General features: G+C 37.4%; 1 protein-coding gene across 1 annotated transcript; it reads right to left on the reverse strand.

Annotated features, from left to right (window-relative positions):
• Positions 1-74: 74 nt before the first annotated feature.
• Positions 75-22,032, reverse strand: LOC127864153 (serine-rich adhesin for platelets-like). The gene is made up of 19 exons (XM_052403860.1): positions 22,021-22,032; positions 20,778-20,960; positions 18,412-18,595; positions 17,948-18,090; positions 17,466-17,637; positions 16,001-16,137; positions 14,781-14,961; positions 14,033-14,045; positions 12,527-12,731; positions 10,150-10,333; positions 9,688-9,830; positions 9,206-9,377; positions 8,551-8,681; positions 8,187-8,370; positions 7,107-7,255; positions 5,744-5,915; positions 4,939-5,066; positions 3,573-3,756; positions 75-602 (listed from the first exon to the last, which is right to left on the reverse strand). Exons 1-19 carry the CDS (start codon positions 22,030-22,032, stop codon positions 565-567), a joined length of 2,715 nt encoding a protein of 904 aa, XP_052259820.1. The 3' UTR covers positions 75-564.
• Between the last annotated feature and the right edge of the window lie 543 nt (positions 22,033-22,575).

A 22,575-nucleotide genomic window follows, 5' to 3' on the forward strand; every position in this document is an offset into this window, starting at 1 on the left:
AACATTAGTATCATATTAAACTTAAACTTCATGAGCCTCGTTCGTTGAAAACTAGGCTTAATGCATCTGCGTAGTGTCGTCCAGATTATCATGTGCAGTCGACACAGGCTAATCAGGGACGACATTTTCCGCTTAAGCTGGATTTTCGTGTAGAATCGACTTCATAAAAACAAAAACAACCTATAAAAGCGAAAAGTGTCGTTCCTTTGTTGGCCTGGGTCCGCTCAGGGACGACATTCAGCGCATATGCATTAAACACAGTTTTCAGGGACGACATTCAGCGCATATGCATTAAACACAGTTTTCAGGGACGACATTCAGCGCATATGCATTAAACACAGTTTTCAGGAACGACATTCAGCGCATATGCATTAAAACCAGTTTCCCAAGAACGAGGCTTAATTTTTTATTATTTTTTCCAGTTTATTACTTGATGCGACACCGGCAATCACTTCAAAAAGGGCGTTTTCCGGCACTCTTGCAGAGCAGTTAACGGCGTCGTCGCTATCGGTGACGCTGAACGTGTGAAGGGTCTCGGTGGCGTGCTTAAGACCGTCGAAAATGTTAGTTCCGGTCGCAGGCAGTGCGGTGAAAACCGGCGGCTGAAGTCAAATAATATAATCATTGCACAGGATATTACGTCATCACTTTGGAATATTTTCTGTTACTAGTTGCCATTCGACACGGGTTTTCGGTGAATTTTAAGCGAGACAAAATTACACGTCAAGTCAATAATTGTTATTAATATTTAAACACCACCTGCCCAATATATGAAACAAACATCTGGGAAAGCCGGAGCTTCCCAAGCAATCAGGAACGACACTTTCCGCCTATGCTAATATGGAATGACACTTTAAAAATCCCATGCATTTAACCCGGTCTTCTCAGAGCGAGGCTCATTTTTTCAAACACAACGTTGTTAAACTCCAAAGCAAACAACATAAAAGGTGTGCCGGCAGGCTTACGCGCAATTGCGTGCATGGGTTCAAGTGAAAAACAATCGAGTCGAAGTGTCACTGTTTAAATAAACATATATAACGATGTACAGCAGTTTTTGAAAGTGCATTTTAAACCATCAGGGCTGGTCGTTTTTCAAAGAGTTTTTAAATTATTACAAATAGTTTAGTGCTTTCCAAGCAATTCATCAGGATTCCGATACCCTATAATAACATGAACGCAACTTACTGAGTCGACAATGTTGACGTTAAACGTCCCCGTGATGTCATTAAGAACGTTCCTGTCAGTGCACTTGATTGTTAACGTAAGGGAAACAGGCGGGTCATTGAAGTCGATAGACGCCTGGGTAACGGCGTTACTGATTCACACTTCAAACTCTGTAAAACTATGGTTCTAGATTTCAGCCTTCACGCAATAATATTTCAAAGCGGAAAATGTCGTCTGAGCGTACGCGGAATGCACAGGCTTATCTAAGACGACCTTTTACGCAGATGCATTAAGCCCCGTTTTCCAAGAACGAAGCTCGTATGTGCTATGTTTACCTATGTGTCATGTTTACTTATGTGTTATGTTTAGTTATGTGTTATGTTAACTTATGCTTTATGTTTACATATGTGTTATGTTTACTTATGTGGTATGTGTACTTATGTGGTATGTTTACTTATGTGGTATGTTTGTTACGGCGCCTCCCTTAAAAAAACATTAAGCGAACCGCTCTGTGAAAATGGGGTTTAATAATAATAATAATAATAATAATAATAATAAAATCTTTATTTAAAGAAGATAGACTTGTTAAGAAATACATCAGATGAAATTCCATAATATGCAATTTATATAATACATTTCTTATTTTCAACAAGGTCTTCTAACAAGATACAATTTACAACAAATACATCATATTTCATCTTGAGCAATAAGAACAAAACATAAAGAATCATATATGCATACACATATAATGATATATATTATAATTAAAAACAAATGACAGACATAAAACTACAATAACCATTTATGCAAGAACAGTATTTAAACATTAAACTAATGTTATTTACTAAAACAACATGAAGCATGTTCAGTTTATTTCATAAAGTGTGGAAGAAAGATAAGCTTTTAATTTTTTCTTAAATGTAATTAAATTGTTTGTTTGACGTATAGATTGGGGTAACGAATTCCAAATTGTTTTGCTAGAAAATTCAAACGATTGTTTGAAATAGTTTGTTTTGGGTATTCGCACTAGCTTTAAATCCCCCTTTTCGCAAGATCGCAAGTTATAGTGAATATTTTGTGAAGGTGTCAAAAGGTCACGTATGTATGTTGGGGTTTGATTGTGAAATGCTTTAAATACAATAACTGACATGAAATAGTGATTACGCTGTTCGAAAGTCAACCATTTTAGATCTTTAAATAGTGTTTTTGAATTAGTGTTGTACTTTTTATTTAAAATATGTGCACCACAACGCTTTTGTATTTTGACTATTCTATTAATTTCCGTTTTGGCCGCTGAACCCCAGGTAACGCATGCGTAGTCGGATATAGGTGAGATATAACCATTATAGAAGAGCTTACGCATTTCAAGGGTTAAATATGGTTTTATTTTTTGCAAAAGAAACATTCGTGATGACATTTTTGAACAAACGCTGTTAATGTGTAGTTTCCAAGATAGAGTATTGTCAATATAAAGGCCAAGAAGTTTTTGACAATTTACTGTTTTGATCACCGTATCTGAAATTTTAAGTTTTAGATCTGTCATGTTTTGAGCTTTCCGTTTTGACCCTAATACCATACAAGTAGTTTTTAGTGGATTAATAATCATGTTATTAGTTTGGCACCAATCATTTACAATTGAAAGATTTGTTTGTAGCTTATTTTGAAGTGTTTGAATATTTGTTCCCACAGTGTGCAATGTTGTATCATCAGCATACATTGCAGAATCACATGTAAGATCTAGCGAAAGATCATTAACGTAAATAAGAAATAGAAGAGGTCCTAAAATAGATCCTTGGGGAACACCAGCAATGATGCTTTTACAAGTAGAGGTAGTGTTTTCTGCTTTGATAAACTGAAATCGATTGCGGAGATATGAAGAAAATAGGTCGCATGACCTATCATTAAAATGATAAAGTTTTAATTTGTGTAAAAGAACCCTATGGTCCACAAGATCAAATGCTTTTTTAAAATCCAAGAAAATTGTACCTACCAGATTTCCATTATCAATTTGTTTAAGCCATGAATCAACTATATTAATCAATGCTGTTTGACAAGAATGATATTTGCGAAAACCCGACTGGGTTTTGTTTAATAGACTTGTAGATTCTAGATATATATGCAATTGTTTAGCTATATGCTTTTCAAATATTTTAGATATATTTAATGTGCGCAAAGTTTCTTCCCAGATAATCCTGTGCAGTCTGCATAGGCTAATCCGGCAAACACTTTCCGCCTAAAATGTAATTTTTGCTAAGAAGAGACTTTTTTTAATCGAAAAATATCATAAAAGCGATAAGTGTCGTTCCTGATACATACTGCACAGGCTAATATGGGATGAAACTTTCCGCACATGCATTAAACCCCTTTCTCATAGAGCGCGGCCCATTTATTTTTTTCTAAATTGTTACCCGGTTTCTGGGGATCGGTCGGTGACGCCACTTTTCTGATCTCATAAACGGTTGTCACAGGTAACGTCACAGAACACGTGGTATCAGGGTCCGTAGTTGTGAACTTTCCCAGTGACGTCGCAATCACGTTGTCGTCTGAGACGTCAGGGGAATTCCCAGGAATCCCAGATACAAATGTCGGCGGCTACTCGGAATAAAAGAAATAGAGGATATTTGGTGGATCTGGTAGAATATGGATTTTAATTCAGGCTTGATCACATAAACAAATCTATGATCACGAGTGAATTTAATCGATATTCCAGCAAAGCAATAAAAATTTATTTTATGCTTACAAATGACTTTTTTGGTATTTAACCGTGAGAATTACTCTAAAATAATGGCATCACGACATATAAACAATAACGTTATTTCACTGTTACTTTCACTGTTTTAAACAGTGCATTGTCATTTTTAATTGACTGATATTTCTCTATAAACCACTGGAAAGCATAAAACCCTAAATGCAACACATGAATCACGCTCTGGGAAAATCCACTTAACGCATGTGCGTAGAGTGTCGTACAAGGCTAATCAAGGAAGACACTTTCCGCCTTTATTGTAATCTTCTTTAAAAATGCCGTCTCTTTTGAGCAAAATTCCATTTTGGGGCGAAAATGTAGTGCCCGATTAGCATGTGCGGACGGCAAAGGCTTATATGTGACGAAACTTTACGCACATGCATTAAATCACATTTTCCTAGATCTCGGCTCAAACATAAAACTTAGCGGGATGGCCTAATTACAGCTCCACTAAGGAAATCGGCGGGTAGAAAAGTCAAGATATAAAGCGAATTCTAAAATGAAACGGAAAACATTTTACTGATATGGCTGAATAGTGAGCGTCATTTAAAAAATAATTAATGTAATAAAGGGTATAAGACGCCAAAAAATAACTGTCTTGGCATGGACGTAGTCATCTTGACTATCACGTGATTACCTGCTCTGTATATGGTGGCTAAACATAAATCATAGTTTCATTTTATTGAGGCCTGAGAACAGCTAGGTCCTGTTAATTTATAATATAGCTCCCCTCCTGACAGTGTTGCGCATGAAATGTTTGTAAATCGTCATAACATGTTTAAGGACTATCATATTTTCAGCTGGAAAAACATGCTCAGCAATGTAAGATATTTGTATTGTATTTTTGAAGATTTCACGGAGAAAAAACAATATTTTTTTTAAATGTTCAAATTGGCATAACTTAACTAAAGTTTAACCAATTTTCAAATATGTTTCAGTTTTGTAATTCTTATGTAATTCTCTTAAATTTTATACAAACATCAATGGATACTCAATTTTGTTTTCGATACCACAACAGCATTACGTACCTTATCAAGGACTGGCTGGGTGAACGTTGAACTGACGGCGGTTACGGCATCTGTGCAATCAACGTGCATGACGTACGGACTGACAGCTGCAGCCAACGTCACTCCTGCTTTCACGCGGATACTGAACGCTGAAAAGAAAAGTGGTTTTATTTCATTTTCATTACAGACATTGTTTGTTAATATTATACGAATCATATATAGTTATCACGAATTTAACGACCTGTTTGAATCTGTGTTGAAAACGTTTGGCTTATATTTCAGTAGGAAAAGAGAGCATATTACTGCATACTGACAAGGCAATCCACGCAACTTTATATCACTAGACAAATGACTATAGAAAACAAAACGGCGGCTCTGATCGACGTTTCTGTTAATTAGCAATTACTGTAAAATCAGTATTAAAGGTCATATTCCGATTTTATAACAAAACCTTTAATAAGTATCGATATTCTAAACCGATTGGAATCATCAAGAGCAATGGCAAAAATTATTCTGCTACTAAAAAAAACGAAAATCTTGTTTTTCGTAAACCGCTCGGGTATTTTGCCACCTTTTTTTTTATAGAGACGTCATTTTTACACAACGCGCATGTCAAGGAAACTCATGAATTATCGTTGATTTCGTGGTTTGGTTACGAATATACGATTCCACAGTCCGACTTATGTTTTTGTTTGGAAATTAAAAATCCGCTCATTTTCATGTCGTTTTTTATACCACAAGAAATTTAATGCCGACAAACTAGAATTAGTTAACACTGTTAATAAAAAGCGATTAAAAGGTGGGATGTAATTGTGAAACCATGTACCAGGGCTAGTTGCGGCTACCAATTCAAAAAAGGTGGATTCCGGCGCTCGTGTGGAGCACGTGACAACGTCGTCGCTGTCGGTGACGTTGAACGTATGGATGGTCGCCGCGGCCGCCTGCAAGCCATCGTTGATGGAAGTTCCGGTAGAGGGTAGTAAGGTTATCACTGGGGGCTGTAGTTAAACAATTAACTGTAATTTAAATGGGCAATACGTATATGAGCCTTGCTCTGGGAAAACAGGGTTTAAAGCATCCGCGTCAATTGTCGTCACATGTTAGCCTGTGCTGTCCGCACTGACATATCAGAGACGATAACATGAATTCTCTTCTTCACGAGAATTATGTTTAGGCAGTAAGTAGCGTCCCTTTTTAGCCTGTGCGAACTTCATAGTCTAATCTGTGTGAACACTTCACGCACAAGCCCAGTTTTCTAGAACGATGCATATAATTAATAGAAGGGAAAGTGGACATCCTTGTGAAATTCCTTTTTTTTACGTTAAAATATATCTTCTGACAAAATGACGATTGCTTGCTAGTCATGACTTTTTTTTGATGATTTTGAAAGATAATATGGTTATTGTTAATATAGATTTATTTAATGATTTTTTTCAAAGTGGCGAAATGAAGATTTAAATAAAAAATGAAAAAAAAATGAAAAAATCATTTATTCAAAAAGTTAGTTTTCATAATATTCAAACAGGCAAGATATATCTCCCAACTTGATTAAAATAGTTAACGTATATGCTTGTTTATTGGTACAAAAATTACAAAGCGTTTAAATCGCTGTTAGTCGAAGCAAAACAATGTGTCACCGACATACGGTTTAAACTACGTAATAGTTTCACAAGCATTCGTGATTCAGAAGTACAGAGTCAGTTTTTCCTTTATGTTCGATCCTCACGGCACGATCTTATTTTATCTTTTCTTTGTGTTTATGCTTTTAAAAAGTCCCATATCTCATAATTTTGTTACTTATTCAATTTAATTATATTTTACGTTAATACGAAAAAGTCAAGAAGTACATTAAAAATCTGAACAGAAATTTCATACCTATCAATTCGTGCCTTTTACTTTTAATTTCTTAATGCATGTCGCTGATACTGTGCTCCGAAACGTTTCCGAAATTGCTCCTTTTACAAACCTACATTGATCCAACTTAATTATATTTTCAAAAGCATGAATTGTGTCCTTGACCTTTGACCTTGACACGTCACGTCTGTTATGTTAGTTTAAAATCCATTTATGTTAAATTACGTAGCGCCCATGAAAGTGTTGTTGTTGTTTTTATAGAGTTGGTATTGAAAGGTATGCATAAATAGATATAAATACGAAAAAATTGCTGATTCAAACAGTTCCATACAAACCTCGTCGACAATATTGACGTTAAACGTTCCCGTGATATCATTCGCGACGTATCCGTCAGTACATTTTATCGTTAACGGCAACGGAACGGTCTGGTCGTTAAAGTCGATAGATGCTTGAGTTACGGTGATTTTGATCCAAACTTCAAACTCTGTTAAACAAATATATGACGTCATACTATACACATATATGACATGACTCATAATGTACCAAAAAATAACGTCAAGCTGATCCACACTATTCACATATATGACGTTAACATGACTCATACTGAACACATACATGATGTCATATTGTACACATATATTACGTAATATTGTACACACTTATGACGTCATACTGCATTGTTAGACATAGCAAAAGAAGAAACTGTCAGATTAGATGGCCGTTTACAAGGAAATTTGAAAAGACTCAGTTGCGGCCGCGATTTAACCAAGCTTGGGATATTCGTGAGGAAACAATTACATATTATATAAAACGTTACCTGTGAAATGTCACGAATGTCGATGTTTAATTTGAAAGAATTGCCAGAATCAAAGCTCTGCTCTTTTACTAAAATGTGGTCGGGGATCGAACCCGGTACCGCGTCGCTATAAAAGCTAGCTCATAATGCAAGGCAGTATAAGTTCTTCTTATACCGAACCCTGCTACATTAAAATTGAAAGAGATATGTTTTATAATCTCACATACTAATGCAAAATAAATGCGATTAAAAGATGAATAAACGGACGGGTCGACGATGAGACTTCTATTGGTTCAATTGCTTTGTCGGCTCAGTTACAATTTAGAAGTACCCCGTGTACTCTTAAGTACTCTTAAGTTCACTTAACTGTACCCCGTGTACAAAAAATACGCTTAAAGGCACCCGGTCATACCCCTAGGTACTTTCTTACTTAGTATGTATTTTCCGTACCACGGGTACTTTGTAGTATACTAATGAATATCCGGGTACTTTTAAGTACATATAGTTCCTGAACCGATGAACCGACAATGACCAATTGAACATTACTAAATGTACCCTTGTGGTGGTTCATGAGCCTTAAAATTGTAGGCATTCACACTATGATCAATGGTTACTCTACCAGGTTGTTGAGGATTCGCCGGTGACGTCACTTTTCTGACCTCATACGCAGAGGCTACGGGTGACGTCACAGAGCAAGTTGTATCAGGGTCTGTAGTTGTGAATTTCCCGAGCAACGTCTGTGTGACAGTGGCGTCAGAGATGCTCGCAGAACTTCCGGGCATGCCGGAGACAAAAGTCGGCGGCTAAAGTGAAATACCAATGCAGTGGTAAACATTAACGTAATACATTATTGCGTGATAGAACGCTTCATTCATGATATAACAAAAGTCGGCGGCTAAAGTGAAATAGGTAACAGTTCACTTGTAAATAAACCCTTTGTTTGCCGTGGGGGGCTGGTTTGGGGGTAACATAAAATTGCCTACCGTATTAATACAGGGTGGCTGTGTGAACGTGTGATTGACGGTGTTGACGCTGTCTGAACAATCCACGTTGATGACGTGAGGTCCATCGGCGGCCGCTAACGTCGCCCACGCTTTAACGCGGATATTGAACGCTGAAAACAAGCATAATTCGTCGGTCGGTTAAAAAAATAACTCGCCGAAATTAGTAATTATGAGCATTTGTTTGTTTACTGACTACTGGAGGAAAGGAGATTCTTACTGTAGCGGAGGGAGAAAGAAACTCGTGAAATGGTATACTTTAGACTCTTGCTTGGTGAAATATGACCAGCCCTCTATCAAAAACGGGGCTTTTATGGAATTAAAAAAAAATATTTAAGCTGAAAGTATCGTGGCTAATTAATCTATGCGAACTGCACCGGCTAATCAGAGAAGACAATTTACGCACATGCATTAAGCTCCGTTTTCCCAGAGCACGGCTCTTGAATAGTCTAAGACAATTGGATCCTATCTAGATCTTACGAGAAAATTACTCCAGAAAACCAGATTTTAACTTGTAATCGTAACACGAGACTAAGCGGTATTGACTTATAAATCATTTCAAATGTGTTTTACATATAAAGTAAAATTCATTTCTGTTTAGCCACTTTTGCAACATTGAAATTCGACGACAGACAACCTGGGCTAGTGGCGAGTACCACTTCAAAACGGGCGTTTTGCGGCGCTCTCACGGAGCAGTTTACGGCGTCATCGCTGTCTGTCACGCTGAACGTGTGGAGGATTGTGGCGACCGTCTGCAAACCGTCGTTTATAGCCGTTCCGATCGCCGGAAGTACTGATATCACCGGAGGCTAAAGTCGCCAAGAGAAAAAAATGTGTAAAACCCGGCAAATCCCGTTGACTCTGCAACCTGTTACTGCATGTGCGTAAAGTGCAGTCTGCACAGGCTAATCAGGGACGACACTTTTCCACATACTGAAGATTTTCGCGAAGAAGAGACTTCCGTTCAACGAAATGAAATCCACAAAAGCGGAAAGAGTCGTCCCTGAGTAGTATATGCGGATTGCACTGGCGAATATCCTTATGGGATGACACTTTACGCAGATGCACTGAACCCATAAAAACATCCAACATTGCTTTTTAAAACAGTTCCATACAAACCTCGTCGACAATATTGACGTTGAACGTTCCCGTGATGGCGGTGTTTCCATCCGTACACGTGATCGTCAACGGCAACGGAACCGCCTGGTCATTGAAGTCTATAGACGCTTGTGTAACGGCGGCACTGACCCACACTTGGAACTCTAGAATAAGACATGTTTAAAGGTAAAAAAATATATTGGTTGTTTAAAATTTATTTAAAATGTTGTGGTCTTTAAGGATCTTGTTCACGATGTCACACTTTTACAACAAAGCGTAACCTAGACTTTTTGAGTTAGGGAGGCGGATGTACACACGACACGCTTCACTTGGTGACCGACGAACTTACAGTCGGAGTAAGATCGAATGCATGCGCTTACTCGCATACACCATTGAGACTTCTGTATCGAGCTTTTATCAAGCGTGCTCCACAAAATGACTTATTATTGAGAAGACTTAATCCGTTATTAAAAGACGCCATACCCGGCTTTTGAAGATCTGCCGGTGACGTCACGGGTCTGATCTCATACACTGACGTCAGCGATGACGTAATACTGCATGTCGTGTCGGGATCGGTAACGGTGAAGACACCGAGTGACGTCGCGGTGACGGTCGAGTCGGAAATAGACGGAGATGTGCCGGGAATTCCCGTAACGAACGTCGGAGGCTATAAAAAATATAAAATACCATGATTTTTTTGTTACAGTAAAGACCTGTATTTTATTAGTAAAATCCGTGCAATATGTGATTATATAGATGGATGTTAAGCGTTCTACATAAAAACACAGTTAATGAAATATAAGGAGTATTTTAAAATGAATTGCTCAACTTTAAAAAATGAATTGCTAAAGTCAATGGTCAATATAAAACATGTATAGCATTCGTTTTCAAAATCTGAACTGTTAACTGAATGACATATAAATAAATAGATGATCAATAGTAGAAGTAGTATTTGTAGTTGTTGTTGTTGTTGTCGGTGTTGTCGTTGTTGTTATTGCTTTTGTTCTTGTATACAATTGATCAATTATAGTGTTCGATGTCTTTGACGTTCAAGTTCTTGACCAGTTGTGGAAGTCAATTTGACAAATGAAAAGCGACCGGCAATTTTCACTATACATTTTTCTGTCAGAAAGAAACTCTATGTTAAATTCCAAAAGATTGAATGTGTATACACGAAATACCGTGTCACCTAACAGAACAGGTGAAAAGATGTTTGTGTGCAATAGTACCGCTGTGAACAAAATCAGCTTGAATTTGCAACATCGTTTGCTTAAAAAAAACAAGGATATGTTCAAAACCCATCAACACTCAAAATCAACGAATATTTCTTATAATATTTCGAAAAATAAAGTTAACACAAAAAAATAATGTTACATATAGCAATATCCTAAATTGCGAAATATGTGGTAGTTCTCATGATTACGACGCTTCCCGGAGCCAGTATCGAGTTCGCTGGTAAATATTCGGATATCGTGGCGTGAAATTAACATGGAATCTTTTGTCGCAAAAAAAGTAATAACGAGCATTTTGTATCTCATTAAATCTATGTTACCATATATAGCGTTGAAAATTTCGCTATTGCTATAAGGAACACTGATTTCGTATGGGTTAACTTTATTTTACGAAATATTTTGCGAAATATTCGTTGAGTTTGAGTATTTATGTTACTATAAAAAAAGGATATGTTAATTTTCAATTTTTGAGAAAAAAAAATGTTCTTGAAAATACAGATGATTAAAATCACGCATGTATTAATTTTTTGTCTAAAATATCAGGCTTTTAAAAAACAATATCACAATATAACGAATATGAAGATGTCACAGATTCGGATGGACAATATTTTTGTGAGCACTATAATATTGCGAAACAAATGAAGTACAATGATTATTCGTTGTGATACATTAACCCATTTATGCGTAGTGGACTCTCCCATCCTTCCAAATTGGATCAATTTATTTCCAAAATTAGGGATGTCTAGTATATTTATTTCTATATTTAGAATAGGTCTTACAAAAAATCATTTAAGCAAACAGCGCAGACCCTGATGAGACGCCGCATCATGCGGCGTTTCAAGTGGGTCAACGCTGTTTGCCAAGGCATTTTTTTCTAGACGTTAGGCATAAATGGGTTAATGTTCGTTGATTTTGTGGGTTTACCGATCCACGAATTTAACACAAAAATTTCGAAAAATGACCGACTTAATTTCAACATTTCTTCCTAAATTGAAAATCCACAAATTGACCTGCGTACGAAAATGTATTTTTAGGCAACAAAATATCATGGCCACAAATATAAAGAGAACATTATGTGAGTTTTGGATAAAGATCAAGTTTATCACGCGAGGCTTAGAACCATGTAAGCGCGAAGCGTGCCGAGCGCTACCATGGTTCGAGCCGAGCATGATAAACTTGATATTTATTCAAAACTCACATAGTATTCTATTTATTCTATTATTTCATCCCCTCTTCCATTAATAATTATAAAACATCGCATTTTATGACGATTTTATCTTTCCGTAATTGACAAAAACGTATTCTCCATTTTTTGGAAAATCCCAAAACTGATCTAAAAATAGCGATAGTATAAAGCTTAAGTTTATAAGATCGTTGTTATAGTATCGGTTTTCATCTGGTTATAGGATAAAAATGATTTCGAAGTACCTTCTTAAGTAAGGGAGCAGTAAACGCTCTTTGAACAGTTAACTGCGTGATTGAGAACCCACGAAGTCCACGAAAATTAGAGTAGACCGTATAATATGGACTTCGCAGTACTTCACAGATTAACGTGTCCAAGGAAAAGACATTTTTAAAACAAAAAATCACGAAATTAATTCCGAAAAATAAAATGGTTTGTATGGTACCTTATCAAGTAAGGGAACCGTGAACGTTTCGGTTATGATATTCGCCGGCGATCTGTCATCAACGCACTGAACGTTTACGAGGAGAGGTGACGTCGCCGCGTCCAACTTCACGCCGGCTTTCACCCAGATGGCAAATGTCGGCGCCGTGCCAGGAACCACGTTGAAGAAGCTGTCCTGTGGCGCCTGTGGCGTAAGGAGGCGATATCTGTACCTTTACACCTATTTATTGTTGCTCGAATGCATCGAGAATCTAAAGGTTATTCAAACTCTATCGAGTCCGATTCCTGGTTAGATCCATTACATGGTGTCTTTGGGAGGATATAATGAGAACTCCCACATTGGGGATCGCACATATGAACGCCCTGTCGCTAGGCGGACACCATATCTATAACACCACGGCATTCTCACATAGAGGATAATTGGATGTTTATTGGTTTCGGTTGGTAATCGATTTTAATGCACAATAAATAAGAAAGCTTCTTATTTGCACACATTACTGCGCCAATTGTGAAAATACCGGTATTTATTTTTATGCAGTCATGAGTTGAACAAAAGAACACTATATCAACAAGTTTACTTTAAAGTTAATGCTTTTTCAAAGTTTTCTTACTGTCAAGTTCTTTTCCCATTTGCTTTTTTGTACTGGTATTTATATGTTTAGTCTCAATAGCAAAAGCTTTTTGTTGAAGTTTACATGTAAAAAAACACTTAAAAAACAAACAGCCCGTGGGCTTTTTTTCATTGTTTGTGTACTTGATGGGTGTATAAAAGGTAATAGTAATTATACAATTTACATACAAAATCTAAAGTTGATATTTCCAGAATTTTACGATTATACTCAATATAACGATTTTTATATAGTAATCCCAGAAATTACTTACCTAAATTGAGCAAGTTATGAAACTCTGGTCGTTGGCGTCCGTGACGCTGAACGTGCGAAGTGACGCCCCGTCAGCAATCCGTCGGCACGCGCCGGCGACAGCGTATCGGGAAGTCCGGTAAAAACCGGTTTCTAAAGCAATATGTAGGTTTATTGTGATCTTATAAATCTGGAAACGTCATTACCTGTTTGAAGCAATAGCGAAAACAGAAGAGTAACACATGACGTTCTAAAAATATGCAGGACCGCGACGTCAAACCATAGAATCATTTCTTTACAGGTTTTTAATAGAGAACGAATTTCATCTTCCAAGCTTCTGTGACATTTACATTTGACGTTTTTGCCTTAAAAATTAAGGGCGTCATATGTAACCAGCATACCCATTTTGATGATCGTAAGTCCAAGCGTTCTCTTGATATCGAAGGGAAAAGAAATTGATTAGGGACCGACCGACCAACTTTGAATCATCAGGCGATTTATTGCATAAATTTATCTTACGGACGATTCCGGAAATAGTCCATGTATCACGATTGTTGAGATCTATCTAACCGAGGAATCCGGACAAAATCGATGTATCACTATTGCGACCGACCGACGTACTTTTCGAACAGTGGAATACCAATTACAACGGAATGAGTGCTAGAATGTATATTGAGAAAAATTATGACAGTGCAAAACACATGTTTTTTTGTCAATAGTTTAAACGCTAAACGTTCACATCGACTTCAGTAAACAGTATTTACTAAATAATAAACGATAAACGATTAACTTATTCGAAAATATGTTTTAACAAATGATTAAATCGTTTTTCAGTTATTCATTTTTATTATGCTTACGTCATCGGCTATATTGATGGTCCTTGATGACGTCACAGTGTTGATAGCATCAGTGCACGTGACGGTGATCGTTTAACTCGTAGCCGAGTCTTAATCGAGCAGGGCAATCGTCTTGACGTCGAACCCTTTAAAAAAAGCACCTAATTAACCATGATGGCTTAGCAAAAGGTGTCACCGATATTTAAACCATTTTAGCATCTCTTTGACACTCGCATTAACAAAAATTCATCCACCTTCTCCTCATCATCATCAACATCCACCTCCTCCTCATCCTCCTCCTCCTCCTCCTACTCATCATCATCATCATCATCACTATAACATCATCATCATAAGCAGCAGCTGCAGCAGTATACTGATAATTATATTCCTACTCCTCATCAACAAAACCACTATAACAATCATCATGACCATATTAATGGATTCACCACTATCACAATCATCATCATCATTAAAATAACGTCACTAAACTTACGTATTACAGTCACCAAACTAACGTAACGACGTCTGCACATTAACGTAATGACGTCACCAAACTTACGTTGAGCTCCGGTAGCGGTATCCACCTTGGTGATGCCAAACTTTGCACTCTCCGGCGCGTTGATGAAACAGGAAATAGCGTCATCCTGGTCGGTAACGGTGAACTGATGTACGGAAGTGCCCACTGGCGATAGGTCACCCAGCGGACCGGAAGTACCGGCAAAATTGGTTAGAACGGGGGCCTTTAATGAATATTTACTCTTTTTTTTCAATTTGAAAGTAAAGCATATGCCATATCTTAAGAATTATTTTTTATATAGAGAGGTAAAAAACAACTTGTGTAATGTATCCCATGATGTAGGCTATAATATCTAAGTCTACGCCCTTACAAACGGAATATATAGCTTATATCTATGTCCATAGTGTTTTCGCTCAGTTATATCCATTATTATTTTATTTTTGGAATCACTGTCACAACTTTAGAAAATCGTCAAATATATAAAAAGTAAGTTTTTTCAATGTTGTCCAAGCAATATCAGGCCATATTTTCTTAAAACAAACGCTTTTCTTCATTATACCGTTTGCTTCACATCGGGAACTAAAATACACAACTTCTATGTCTGGAATCGAACGTCTCCTGTACCGCAATCCTCACGCCCCCCCCCCCCCGCCCCGCCCTCCCCTTTCGCCCGCCACGCTTTGGCGATCCACAAATGTGAATTATTTCATATATCTGTCATTGCATTGACCAAATGCAACCGTCCATAGCTTAGGGATGTATTGGACGCTGCTTTCCGGACACATCAACGGACCGACAGACCGAGCTACTCCGAAACACTGCGTTCATGCGGTATCCGATTGCGGTACTTTAATTCCATTTTAATTTCCCGCAAACATATCTATTCATACGAAACACGAACACTAAAATGGTACCATGTTAGTGTTAATGTGTCGGATGAATACATATCGTTGCGGGAAACTAAAATGGAATTAAATATGCAAAACAATAATAAAAACGAGCATTTTGTGTCTACAAACATCTATTTTACCAGACCACATCTGGCGTTGAATTTTCGGCAATTGCCATTAGGAACACTGATTTTTAATTGTTCAACTTTATTTTACGAAATATTGTACGAAATTTTCGTTGATTTTGAGTATTTATGGGGCTTTAAAAGTAAAATGCCGTACAAGCGGACTGCAGAGGCTAATCTCAGACGACACTGTACGCACTTGCATTAAGCCCCGTTTTCCCAGAGCGCCGCTTAAATGTACACGTACCGCGTCCGAAATGTCCACCTTGTAACTGCTGGTGATTTGGTCCGTCCCGTCACTACACGTGATCGTCATGGATTCTACAGCGGTGGCGTCATGATTCAGCGTACTCGCTGACCCCGCCTTCAGCCAAAGTTCGTAGGCTGCAGATAAAATAAATTGCAAACTTTAACTAGTTGACAATAATACTGCAAGAACTAAAAATATAAATTATTGAATAAAATCAGAGTAATGTAATAAAAACGAAAATTATATGAAAAAAATATATATATATATATATATATATATATATATATATATATATATAATAAGAAATAACACATATTTAACAAAAAAATGAAGAAAATATAAATAATTCATTTAACATATTCAAATAAGTGCAAAAGTACATTTTTTAAAAATAAGTTCAAAAAATGAAAACAGTGAAAACATAGTCAGCCGAAATGTTTAAAGAAAATAAAAATAAAACTCACTATATGTATCAGTATGAACTATCCAAAGATTTTGTTTATTGTTGGTCAGATGACTTGTATCAGGGTCTGTAGTTGTGAATTTCCCGAGCAACGTCTGTGTGACAGTGGCGTCAGAGATGCTCGCAGAACTTCCGGGCATGCTGGAGACAAAAGTCGGCGGTTAAAGTGAAATACAAATGCAGTGGTAAACATAAACGTAATACATTATTGCGTGATAGAACGCTCCATTCATGATATAACAAAAGTCGGCGGCTAAAGTGAAATAGGTAACAGTTCACTTGTAAATAAACCCTTTGTTTGCGGTGTGGGGGGTGGGGGTTGGGGGTAACATAAAATTGCCTAACGTATTAATACAGGCTGGCTGTGTGAACGTGTGATTGACGGTGTTGACGCTGTCTGTACAATCCACGTTGATGACGTGAGGTCCATCGGCGGCCGCTAACGTCGCCCCCGCTTAAACGCGGATATTGAACGCTGAAAACAAGCATAATTCGTCGGTCGGTTAAAAAAATAACTCGCCGAAATAAGTAATTATGAGCATTTGTTTGTTTACTGACTACTGGAGGAAAGGAGATTCTTACTGTAGCGGAGGGAGAAAAAAACTCGTGAAATGGTATACTTTAGACTTTTGCTTGGTGAAATATGACCAGCCCTCTATCAAAAACGGGGCTTTTATGGAATTAAAAAAAAATATTTAAGCTGAAAGTATCGTGGCTAATTAATCTATGCGAACTGCACAGGCTAATCAGAGAAGACAATTTACGCACATGCATTAAGCTCCGTTTTCCCAGAGCACGGCTCTTGAATAGTTTAAGACAATTGGATCCTATCTAGATCTTACGAGAAAATTACTCCAGAAAACCAGCTTTTAACTTGCAATCGTAACACGAGACTATGCGGTATTGACTTATAATTCATTTCAAATGTGTTTTACATATAAAGTAAAACTCATTTCTGTTTAGCCACTTTTGCAACATTGAAATTCGACGACAGACAACCTGGGCTAGTGGCGAGTACCACTTCAAAACGGGCGTTTTGCGGCGCTCTCACGGAGCAGTTTACGGCGTCATCGCTGTCTGTCACGCTGAACGTGTGGAGGATTGTGGCGACCGTCTGCAACCCGTCGTTGATAGCCGTTCCGATCGCCGGAAGTACTGATATCACCGGAGGCTAAAGTCGCCAAGAGAAAAACATGTGTAAAACCCGGCAAACCCCGTTGACTCTGCAACCTGTTACTGCATGTGCGTAAAGTGCAGTCTGCACAGGCTAATCAGGGACGACACTTTTCCACACAATGAAGATTTTCGCGAAGAAGAGACTTCCGTTCAACGAAATGAAATCCACAAAAGCGGAAAGAGTCGTCCCTGAGTAGTATATGCGGATTGCACTGGCGAATATCCTTATGGGATGACACTTTACGCAGATGCACTGAACCCATAAAAACATCCAACATTGCTTTTTAAAACAGTTCCATACAAACCTCGTCGACAATATTGACGTTGAACGTTCCCGTGATGGCGGTGTTTCCATCCGTACACGTGATCGTCAACGGCAACGGAACCGCCTGGTCATTAGAGTCTATAGACGCTTGTGTAACGGCGGCACTGACCCACACTTGGAACTCTAGAATAAGACATGTTTAAAGGTAAAAAAAAATATATTGGTTGTTTAAAATTTATTTAAAATGGTGTGGTCTTTAAGGATCTTGTTCACGATGTCACACTTTTACAACAAAGCGTAACCTAGACTTTTGGAGTTAGGGCGGCGGATGTACACTCGACACGCTTCACTTGGTGACCGACGAACTTACAGTCGGAGTAAGATCGAATGCATGCGCTTAATCGCATACACCATTGAGACTTCTGTATCGAGCTTTTATCAAGCGTGCTCCACAAAATGACTTATTATTGAGTAGACTTAATCCGTTATTAAAAGACGCCATACCCGGCTTTTGAAGATCTGCCGGTGACGTCACGGGTCTGATCTCATACACTGACGTCAGCGATGACGTAATACTGCATGTCGTGTCGGGATCGGTAACGGTGAAGACACCGAGTGACGTCGCGGTGACGGTCGAGTCGGAAATAGACGGAGATGTGCCGGGAATTCCCGTAACGAACGTCGGAGGCTATAAAAAAATATAAAATACCATGATTTTTTTGTTACAGTAAAGACCTGTATTTTATTAGTAAAATCCGTGCAATATGTGATTATATAGATGGATGTTAAGCGTTCTACATAAAAACACAGTTAATGAAATATGAGGAGTATTTTAAAATGAATTGCTCAACTTTAAAAAATGAATTGCTAAAGTCAATGGTTAATATAAAACATGTATAGCATTCGTTTTCAAAATCTGAACTGTTAACTGAATGACATATAAATAAATAGATGATCAATAGTAGAAGTAGTATTTGTTGTAGTTGTTGTTGTTGTTGTCGGTGTTGTCGTTGTTGTTATTGTTTTTGTTCTTGTATACAATTGATCAATTATAGTGTTCGATGTCTTTGACGTTCAAGTTCTTGACCAGTTGTGGAAGTCAATTTGACAAATGAAAAGCGACCGGCAATTTTCACTATACATTTTTCTGTCAGAAAGAAAATCTATGTTAAATTCCAAAAGATTGAATGTGTATACACGAAATACCGTGTCACCTAACAGAACAGGTGAAAAGATGTTTGTGTACAATAGTACCGCTGTGAACAAAATCAGCTTGAATGTGCAACATCGTTTGCTTAAAAAAACAAGGATATGTTCAAAACCCATCAACACTCAAAATCAACGAATATTTCTTACAATATTTCGAAAAATAAAGTTAATACAAAAAAAAATAATGTTACATATAGCAATATCCTAAATTGCGAAATATGTGGTAGTTCTCATGATTACGACGCTTCCCGGAGCCAGTATCGAGTTCGCTGGTAAATATTCGGATATCGTGGCGTGAAATTAACATGGAATCTTTTGTCGCAAAAAAAGTAATAACGAGCATTTTGTATCTCATTAAATCTATGTTACCATACCATATATAGCGTTGAAAATTTCGCTATTGCTATAAGGAACAATGACTTCGTATGGGTTAACTTTATTTTACGAAATATTTTGCGAAATATTCGTTGAGTTTGAGTATTTATGTTACTATAAAAAAAAGGATATGTTAATTTTCAATTTTTGAGAAAAAAAATGTTCTTGAAAATACAGATGATTAAAATCACGCATGTATTAATTTTTTTGTCTAAAATATCAGGCTTTTAAAAAACAATATCACAATATAACGAATATGAAGATGTCACAGATTCGGATGGACAATATTTTTGTGAGCACTATAATATTGCGAAACAAATGAAGTACAATGATTATTCGTTGTGATACATTCACCCATTTATGCGTAGTGGACTCTCCCATCCTTCCAAATTGGATCAATTTATTTCCAAAATTAGGGATGTCTAGTATATTTATTTCTATATTTAGAATAGGTCTTACAAAAAATCATTTAAGCAAACAGCGCAGACCCTGATGAGACGCCGCATCATGCGGCGTTTCATCTGGGTCAACGCTGTTTGCCAAGGCATTTTTTTCTAGACGTTAGGCATAAATGGGTTAATGTTCGTTGATTTTGTGGGTTTACCGATCCACGAATTTAACACAAAAATTTCGAAAAATGACCGACTTAATTTCAACATTTCTTCCTAAATTGAAAATCCACAAATTGACCTGCGTACGAAAATGTATTTTTAGGCAACAAAATATCATGGCCACAAATATAAAGAGAACATTATGTGAGTTTTGGATAAAGATCAAGTTTATCACGCGAGGCTTAGAACCATGTTAGCGCGAGGCGTGCCGAGCGCTACCATGGTTCGAGCCGAGCATGATAAACTTGATATTTATTCAAAACTCACATAATATTCTATTTATTCTATTATTTCATCCCCTCTTCCATTAATAATTATAAAACATCGCATTTTATGACGATTTTATCTTTCCGTAATTGACAAATACATATTCTCCATTTTTTGGAACATCCCAAATCTGATCTAAAAATAGCGATAGTATAAAGCTTAAGTTTATAAGATCGTTGTTATAGTATCTATTTTCATCTGGTTATAGGATAAAAATGATTTCGAAGTACCTTCTCAAGTAAGGGAGCAGTAAACGTTCTTTGAACCCACGAATTCCACGAAATTTAGAGTAGACCGTATAATATGGACTTCGCAGTACTTAACAGATTAACGTGTCCAAGGAAAAGACATTTTTAAAACAAAAAATCACGAAATTAATTCCGACAAATAAAATGGTTTGTATGGTACCTTATCAAGTAAGGGAACCGTGAACGTTTCGGTTATGATATTCGCCGGCGATCTGTCATCAACGCACTGAACGTTAACGAGGAAAGGTGACGTCGCCGCGTCCAACTTCACGCCGGCTTTCACCCAGATGGCAAATGTCGGCGCCGTGCCAGGAACCACGTTGAAGAAGCTGTCCTGTGGCGCCTGTGGCGTTAGGAGGCGATACCTGTACCTTTACACCTATTTATTGTTGCTCGAATGCATCGAGAATCTAAAGGTTATTCAAACTCTATCGAGTCCGATTCCTGGTTAGATCCAGTACTTGGTGTCTTTGGGAGGATATAATGAGAACTCCCACATTGGGGATCGCACATATGAACGCCCTGTCTCTAGGCGGACACCATATCTATAACACCACGGCATTCTCACATAGAGGATAATTGGATGTTTATTGGTTTCGGTTGGGTATCGATTTTAATGCACAATAAATAAGAAAGCTTCTTATTTGCACACATTACTGCGCCAATTGTGAAAATACCGGTATTTATTTTTATGCAGTCATGAGTTGAACAAAAGAACACTGTATCAACAAGTTTACTTTAAAGTTAATGCTTTTTCAAAGTTTTCTTACTGTCAAGTTCTTTTCCCATTTGCTTTTTTGTACTGGTATTTATATGTTTAGTCTCAATAGCAAAAGCTTTTTGTTGAAGTTTACATGTAAAAAACACTTAAAAAACAAACAGCCCGTGGGCTTTTTTCATTGTTTGTGTACTTGATGGGTGTATAAAAAGTAATAGTAATTATACAATTTACATACAAAATCTATAGTTGATATTTCCAGAATTTTACGATTATACTCAATATAACGATTTTTATATAGTAATCCCAGAAATTACTTACCTAAATTGAGCAAGTTATGAAACTCTGGTTGTTGGCGTCCGTGACGCTGAACGTGCGAAAAGACGCCCCGTCAGCAATCCGTCGGCACGCGCGTAGCGGGAAGTCCGGTAAAAACCGGTTTCTAAAGCAATATGTAGGTTTATTGTGATCTTCTTATAAATCTGGAAACTTCATTACCTGTTTGAAGCAATAGCGAAAACAGAAGAGTAACACATGACGTTCTTAAAATATGCAGGACCGCGACGTCAAACCATAGAATCATTTCTTTACAGGTTTTTAATAGAGAACGAATTTCATCTTCCAAGCTTCTGTGACATTTACATTTGACGTTTTTGCCTTAAAAATTAAGGGCGTCATATGTAACCAGCATACCCATTTTGATGATCGTAAGTCCAAGCGTTCTCTTGATATCGAAGGGAAAAGAAATTGATTAGGGACCGACCGACCAACTTTGAATCATCAGGCGATTTATTGCATAAATTTATCTTACGGACGATTCCGGAAATAGTCCATGTATCACGATTGTTGAGATCTATCTAACCGAGGAATCCGGACAAAATCGATGTATCACTATTGCGACCGACCGACGTACTTTTCGAACAGTGGAATACCACACCCGATCCTGTTTTATTAGCTACTACTAGTAGAAACTTATTAGACTTTTTAGACTACTACTACTAATAATAAAAGATGCCTTTCCTACCGCGGTAAAATTTTAGTACTACTGCCAACACTAATAAAAGATGCTGTCGCTAAACGGTGCTTGTTCATTTGGCGGACAATGGTGTGCCACGTGTGAGGAATTATGCCGTTATTGCATAGCTGATTGTATTTCCTGCCTTTAAAATGCTCGAACGAATATGAACTCTGGATGTTGGGTTTCAATAAATTATAGCAGATTACACGATTTAAGCACAAT

Source organism: Dreissena polymorpha, chromosome 1, assembly GCF_020536995.1.
Source record: "Dreissena polymorpha isolate Duluth1 chromosome 1, UMN_Dpol_1.0, whole genome shotgun sequence".
NCBI classification, from domain to species: domain Eukaryota; kingdom Metazoa; phylum Mollusca; class Bivalvia; order Myida; family Dreissenidae; genus Dreissena; species Dreissena polymorpha.